The sequence below is a fragment of the Enhydra lutris genome, unplaced genomic scaffold (assembly GCF_002288905.1).
Source record: "Enhydra lutris kenyoni isolate GAN:26980312 unplaced genomic scaffold, ASM228890v2 scaffoldscaffold3, whole genome shotgun sequence".
In the NCBI taxonomy this organism is placed as follows: Eukaryota; Metazoa; Chordata; class Mammalia; order Carnivora; family Mustelidae; genus Enhydra; species Enhydra lutris.
In genome coordinates, this window is record NW_019154087.1 from 54,652,680 (window position 1) to 54,660,380 (window position 7,701).

The following is a 7,701-nucleotide window of genomic DNA, read 5'->3' on the forward strand; positions in this document are numbered from 1 at the left end:
TCTCTTGCCAATACAATGACGTCTGTATAGTTTCCTCGAATACTGAATATTAATATACAGGAGAGAAGAGGCACAAGAATTTTTGTCCACTTCTGGGGAACAGGTAGGGTTTGCTGCCCCCAGAAACTAGATTTACAAGTTGCATTGCTACCAAGTGATACAGTCCTCCCCAGTTTAGAGTACCAGTCCCATGGGATTACACTCATCACCAAACCCTTGATCCTATGATTGTCACATGATCATTTTTCAGTTTTGTTATATACAAGAAATACAATCTTTCACCTGCAAGGCCATGTTCAAGAACATATGGACCTCTTTCCAATCTCTCCAGTGTCTCTCTATCTCTCTCTCTGCACTCCCTGCCTCCTACACACACACACACACACACACACACACACACACACACACACAGATACACGGAGAGCACAGAGAAGCCTAAAATACCTGCCAACGAATGACTAACAAAAATAAGGCAAACCTGCAATACAGATTTGGAAACAATGGGGACGGAAATCACGTTGAGGAGAAACAGAGGACCAAATTTTGTAGTGTGTTTTGGTTGCTGTTTTAAAAACAACAACAACAACAAAAACCTATGACAACTCTTTTTACCTCTCCCCCACCCCAACCCGGCTCTGTCCGTCTTCTTTATGTTACCCAACAGTCCTGAGAAACGTGGATTCCGTTTCAACCTCACTCCCCAGTTCCACGCCGCTTGCCCACGCCCACAACCCATCCTTAGGAATGGGAATAAACCCTTTTTCCTATTCTGACCCCTTTGTGTCTCCTGCCCCTTCAGATCAGCCTTCCTGCCTAGACTTCTCCCCTCTTCATTCCAAAAAGGCGCAAAAAGAGCAGCATTCTGTTTTGGTTTTGGTTTTGGTTTTTTCCGAACAAAGAGAAAACCTGGGCCTTGAAGCTTTTTCTCATGGAGCCTAAGCTCTTAGAGGTACCCCAGCGCTCATTCCCACATCAGCTCAAGACTCCTCCGAGTTCACTTCACCAGGCTGGGGACAGAACCGGCAAAAATCTTCCTGCTCGGCAAGTTAACTTGGCCTCGGCCAAGAACCAGAGGCCAGAGCGACGGGATGCCATCTCGAGGGCCTGCAGCTTCTCCCTGGGGCCCCAGACAGCAAGGTAGGGGCTGGGATGCCCCGAACCCGGGCTTGGGGAGAGGCTGTGGCGGAGCAGGCGCCCTAGAGCAGGGTCTCCGGGGTCCCGGGAACAGTCACGTGTTCCTGAGGCGCCTCTAAAACCCCCGCTGCTCCCCGCTCCTTCCTCCCTACCCCCACCACATCCCCACCGCCACCTCCAGGTGCTCCCCCTGCAATAGCCGCCGCCCGGGCGCAGAAGCGACCGCGTTCCCGGGAGCGGAGGCACCAGCACCGGCCCGGGCGCCCCGAGGTACCGGGTTCAGCCTCTCCCCACCGCTCCCTTCGGCGCGGGGGTGGGCCTGCAGGGAGGGGCTGAGGCCGTTCCTGGCTCGGGCAGGAATCGGTGCGGGGCCGGGGAGCCGCACCCGTCCCGGGTCCCGGGTGTAGTCCGGGCTCCCGAGAGGGCTAGTGGGGAAGCCAAAGGCAGAGCGACTGGAAAAGTGGGGGTTTGGGGTGGAGGAACAGGCAATTGTTAGGCGTCAAGGGAAAGGGGGAAGGGACCAAGCGGAATTCTTTGGTCCGGGGCAACTACTCACCCGGGGTGGGGCAGGCGCTGGCCGAATCCAGGAGGAGTGTCCGGAATCCGCGCAGGGGCTGGATCGGGAGATAGCGGGAGGGGGTTCTGCGGGGACCTAGCGCTTCCCTTGGGGGCGAGCCGCGAGTGCAGCCCGGCGGAATCCGAGGCAGGGGGACCGCAGGCTACAGGGTGTTCAGCTAGTGCACAGCCGTAGCCGGGTTCTGGCGCGGTCCTGGGGCGCAGTCCACCGGGCGCCCCTCGGTCAGTGCACCTGCCGCGCAGTCCCGCAGCTGGCCGCAGACCTGGAGGCAGTTGCGCGCCTGGATTTGCGTTCCTGTTTGCAAGGTGGCCTCATAGGACAAATGCGAGCAATACCATACATGTACACACCTTGAATTCCAGAAACAAGGAATTTTTTTATCCCCAAGTTCACAGACCTTTAGTTTATCTTTTAAAGGAACTTAACCATCGTGTTGGATCAAAGTCGAAAGACTTTGCCAGAGACCATGGAATAGCTTGAGGCTCTCAGCAGAATTTTGAGCCGGAATGCAATTTTACATTTCAGATTTCTCAAGGGAAAAGAAACTCTGCTGTTAGAATTAGGAGAGCGTGGTGCGAGCCTGCGTGTTTGTCAGCTGAGCAAAGCTGTATTTATCTTTCCAACTCAAATTTTGCCAGATTCTAGCTTTAAAAATAAAATCATGGGAATATCTGAGAATATGGAATCTCGCCATTGTTCCAGGATCGTAGCAAAATAGCCAATAGCTGATATTTTATCATTGCTAGAAGGGGAAAAAAACATATATTTTATTCTTTTGTGTGTGACTGTCATCCTTTGTGAAAAGATGTGCCTTATCATAAGACAGAGATTATCCTAACAAAGGAACCTTATTTAAATCTATTAGCTGTCTTTCAGTATCCTTTGAGTTCCCAGCAGTTCCTCCTATTCTTTTTCAGGACTATCTACTTAACATACCTAAAATCTATTCGGAAGATTTCTTTCGTCTTGGTGTCAGCTATAGATCAGTTTTTATAAGAAAATTATGATATCAGAAAAGTACATAAGTCTACAAAGACATTGCTTTCTAAAAGTCACCACAGTTTGACAAAGAACTTTTCACTTTTTACTCTGAGGATTAAAGTTTGATGTTGCAGCCTGGGAATTCTGATGGTGGGAGCTAAAACTAGATACAAAAGAAAATGTCTAAGCAAACACAACAAAGGTTTCACACAGTCAATATTGAATTTCTTCTAAAATAATATTTCACTTCTAAAACTTTCTGGTTACATTTCATAGTTTCTCTAGCACTCTGAGGTTAGAAAAGCACACATATTGCATTACTCTTATGTATAAAGTATTTATGTTTTATAAAATTGTACATTGTTCATTATAACACTTGCTGAAAAGCAGATAATTATTAAACAGATCTACATTTCCATTATAGGTTTGCTTATGGTTCTTTTCAGAGAAGTGAAGGAGTAAATTTAAGAAAAAAATCCTTTGTGTGTGTGTTTTTTTTCTTTCATTTTCTCTACCTTTGATTTTCAATTAAAAAAAAAAACGACAAGACAAATCTTATTAGACAAATAATTCCTACTGTTTGAAATATCCCCTGGCTATTGTCAGGGAGGAAGAAATTTTTCTTTGTCCAAAGTTCTAGTTGGACTAAGAACTAAATTTCCATGAGACAGATTGACAGAAGAAAATCAAATTTAGTTTCCTGCCTACAGGGAATCTGCACAGGCATGGAAATTCCAAAGACAGGCAAAATGAGGTATATATGTCATCCTGAACTAAGGAGAGGGGTAAGGGAGAAGAGCCATTGGCAGGAAGGTGAGAGGAGATGTTTGGAAAATGAAGGTTGCCCTGTTGTGCGCATATGTTTCTTAGGCAAAAAGGAATCTCTATAAATAGCTCTTTTCCCGGTACAGGTCCTCTATCTAAATTTTTTTAGGCAGTTGGTGAGGAGGTCAGAGTTTCTACCTGAGTCTTTTGGGTCTTGATTATTTTCAGCTCAAAATAATCTACCTGCCATTGCGTGGCCCATCTTGGGTATCCTGCCTTTGGCCTCCATACAACAAGACGGCAAGTTAAAGAAACAGCTTAGCATTCCCTTCCTTCCCCCTGGCCCCATTTGCAGTACCTCCAGTTGTAAGAAGTCACTGGAGCAAAGATTCACAAAATGCTCATTTAGTGTAGAGCATGTTATTAGGTGTGTATATGGTTGTGTGGAGGTGGGATGGATTAGCCTGGGACTACAGGGAAAGCAGCACAAGGTTGACTGCAATCACACCAAAATAAAATGAATAAAAGAATGTTAGATGAGTGAATGAGCATTAGGAGAGGGAAAAACATAAGAAAAAACTTATTATGGGGTATGATATTAGTATTACTTCTACATTTAACTTCAAGATATAAATTTTCCTCAGATGATATGAATTTATTCAATCTTTCTAAAGCTGAAAGTTGTTTTCAATTTTTAAATTAAGAAATAAATAGGTGGGGCGCCTGGGTGGCTCAGTGGGTTAAAGCCTCTGCCTTCGGCTCAGGTCATGATCCCAGAGTCCTGGGATCGAGCCCCACATCGGGCTCTCTGCTCGGCAGGGAGCCTGCTTCCTCCTCTCTCTCTCTGCCTGCCTCTCTGCCTACTTGTGATCTCTGTCTGTCAAATAAATAAACAAAATCTTTAAAAAAAAATAAAAATAAACAGGTAAATTTTGTTTTTAAAAATACTAGCTGGTCAAAAAAAAATAAAATAAAAAATAAATAAAAATACTAGCTGGTCAGTGGCTATCCTAACTATGATAATCTGGCACATCTCAAAGGACTAAGAATTGATCAAGGAATGACTTTGCCATTGACTATTGTGCACACATAGTCAATAGTACAGCTTGATAAACACTTAGTAAGTGCCTGTACTATAGACTAACTCCTGGGATAGTGTTTCTACATTTGAGAAGCTACACTTGAGAAGCTTCATTGGAATATACATAAACTAGATAATATTTAGGGTATAAGACATTTGTTTGAATTTTTCATTTTTCCATAAATATTTATTTAGCACCTGCAATGATGGAGTTACTGGGTCATGTATTGTGGTAGATACCACAATGAGTAAAGGGCAGTTTTCTGCTTTTCCATTGCTTATTAATAGATAATGTAGGCTGCTATGTTTTTTAATTGCATTGCAAAGCAAATTGTCACATATAGCACCAGAGAGCTGTAAACAGAGCAATGTGGGGGTTTCAAAGAGGAGACTCGCAGCCAATTGAGTAGATCAAGGAATACTTCTGGACAGGTGACTTTTAGGTTTGACCTTGCTTGAAGTTGGAAACAAATGAATGTTTAAGGTAAGAGTAAATGACCACACCATAGTAATGAGCTATTATAAATTAGATATCTTGAAGTTTTTATATACATTTGCCTTTTCCTTCTCTTTCATTATATCTACGTAAATCTAAAAGACATGATCTGCTATTTAAACACAAGGTAACACACCATAAAAATGACGATAGACTTAGACTTACTGTAATTGTTATTGGCTGATATCTGCCCTGCACTTGGAACCAATTAAAGACCTCAGGAAACTTTGTTTAGGGGATTAATAAGGTATGGGAACAAATTTTAAAATTTCATTTCCCTCTCAGTGGATTAATGCATAGTAGTCATGTAATTTTTTTAAAGTTGGTAACTAATGTCTTTTTATTCCAAGCAGAGCTATAATATGGATTTAGAACTCCAGGAGTTTTATAACAAGACCCCTGCCACCGAGAACAATACTGCTGCCACTCGGAATTCTGATTTCCCGGTCTGGGATGACTATAAAAGCAGTGTGGATGACTTGCAGTATTTTCTGATTGGACTTTATACGTTCGTAAGTCTTCTTGGTTTTATGGGCAATCTACTTATTTTAATGGCTCTCATGAGAAAGCGTAATCAGAAGACGACGGTCAACTTCCTCATAGGAAATTTGGCCTTCTCTGATATTTTGGTTGTGCTGTTTTGCTCCCCTTTCACACTGACCTCTGTCCTGCTGGATCAGTGGATGTTTGGCAAAGTCATGTGTCATATTATGCCTTTTCTTCAATGCGTGTCCGTTCTGGTCTCAACTTTAATTCTGATATCAATTGCCATTGTCAGGTATCACATGATAAAACACCCTATATCTAATAATTTAACAGCAAATCATGGCTACTTCCTGATTGCTACCGTCTGGACACTAGGTTTTGCAATCTGTTCTCCCCTTCCAGTGTTTCACAGTCTGGTGGAACTTCAGGAAACGTTTGGTTCAGCCCTGCTGAGCAGCAGATATTTATGTGTTGAGTCGTGGCCATCTGATTCATACAGAATTGCTTTTACTATCTCTTTATTGCTAGTGCAGTATATTCTTCCTTTGGTGTGTCTCACTGTAAGTCACACCAGTGTCTGCAGGAGTATAAGCTGTGGGTTGTCCAACAAAGAAAACAAACTAGAAGAAAATGAGATGATCAACTTAACTCTTCATCCATTCAAGAAGAGTGGGCCTCAGGTGAAAATTGCCAGCAGCCATAAATGGAGCTATTCATTCATCAGAAAACACAGAAGAAGATACAGCAAGAAGACAGCCTGTGTGTTACCTGCTCCAGCAAGACCTCCTCAAGAGAACCATTCAAGAATGCTTCCAGAAAACTTTGGTTCTGTAAAAAGTCAGCCTTCTTCATCCAGTAAGTTCATACCAAGGGTCCCCACCTGCTTTGAGATGAAACCTGAAGAAAATTCAGATATTCATGAAATGAGAGTAAACCGTTCTATCATGAGAATCAAAAAGAGATCTCGAAGTGTTTTCTATAGACTGACCATACTGATACTAGTGTTTGCCGTTAGCTGGATGCCCCTACACCTTTTCCATGTGGTAACTGATTTTAATGATAACCTTATTTCAAACAGGCATTTCAAGTTGGTGTATTGCATTTGTCATTTGTTAGGCATGATGTCCTGTTGCCTTAATCCTATTCTGTATGGCTTCCTTAATAATGGGATCAAAGCTGATTTGATTTCCCTGATACAGTGTCTTCATATGTCATAATTCTGAATGTTTACCAAGGAAAGAATGAATGTTGAGACAGTCTAAATCATATTCACAATAACTCTGTATGTAAATAAAATAAATTTTAGTAACATGACATTGAATTTATGTAACAGAGTTCTGGATTTGAATGTCAGTTCATAATATGTGGAAAATAACTTTAATGTGTTATATATAATATGATGAATTCATTTAGTTGTATAAAGTTGGTGTCAATGCAATCTATAATTTCACTTTAAGAAGTAGTTGTATTAACGTTCATTTCATCTTATCTTGTAAACAAATGAATTGTAACTTTTGTTTAAAATAAAAGTTGTATCTAACCTACTCTGTATTTTTGGTTCAAAATTATAGTAAACAAAAATATTTTTCCTGAGACTCATTTAATTTTAGATATGAGGAATATATATTATCTATTTATCTTCATTTCTGCTTCATAGAATTCTTAATATTTAGTTTGTGAAAATACAGAAAACATTTAGTATGCTCAGCAAATCATAACAAATGATAGCTGTACACCCAAGTCATGATTGTAACTGTAAGCAATGGGTACAGATTTGGCAGGAAAACACTGATTTCCTATTATCGATAATTGGTCACATTGATCATTTGCCCCCACTCTCTAGTAACACACAATTAATTTAACAAATAAAAGTAGATTTTAAATCTTTTCTAGTCTTACACCACATTAACACTATCAAAGAAAGATTGTTTTTATATACATCTTTTACAATCTAAAATGTGAAATATAAATAGTATCTGTATTTCCAAATATTAAATAATTTAAAAATACTTTGAGTATCCACAGGGGAGAGAAAAAGGTTAAGTTTTTTGGTCAAGATACAGAATGATTGATAGACTCTGTGCTATTTCAGTACTGAGGTCTCATATACTATCTTAGTAAACTTTACAATTAAAACTTTTTGTTTATTTCAGACAGTTTTTTGAAAAAACCGAGTCCCCG

General features: G+C 41.1%; 1 protein-coding gene across 3 annotated transcripts; it reads left to right on the forward strand.

The window, feature by feature from the left end:
* The first annotated feature begins 928 nt into the window (after positions 1–928).
* On the forward strand, positions 929–6,751 carry LOC111157650 (neuropeptide Y receptor Y5). 3 transcript variants are annotated; one of them, XM_022519258.1, is made up of 2 exons: positions 929–949; positions 5,388–6,751. In XM_022519258.1, the coding sequence occupies exons 1-2, from the start codon at positions 929–931 to the stop codon at positions 6,735–6,737; spliced, it is 1,371 nt and encodes a 456-aa protein (XP_022374966.1). In that variant the 3' UTR covers positions 6,738–6,751. The 3 variants fall into 3 exon arrangements, with proteins under 3 accessions (XP_022374966.1, XP_022374984.1, XP_022374975.1); XM_022519276.1 differs by lacking the exon at positions 929–949 and adding an exon at positions 1,032–1,041; XM_022519267.1 differs by lacking the exon at positions 929–949 and adding an exon at positions 1,381–1,404.
* The last annotated feature ends 950 nt before the right edge of the window (positions 6,752–7,701 follow it).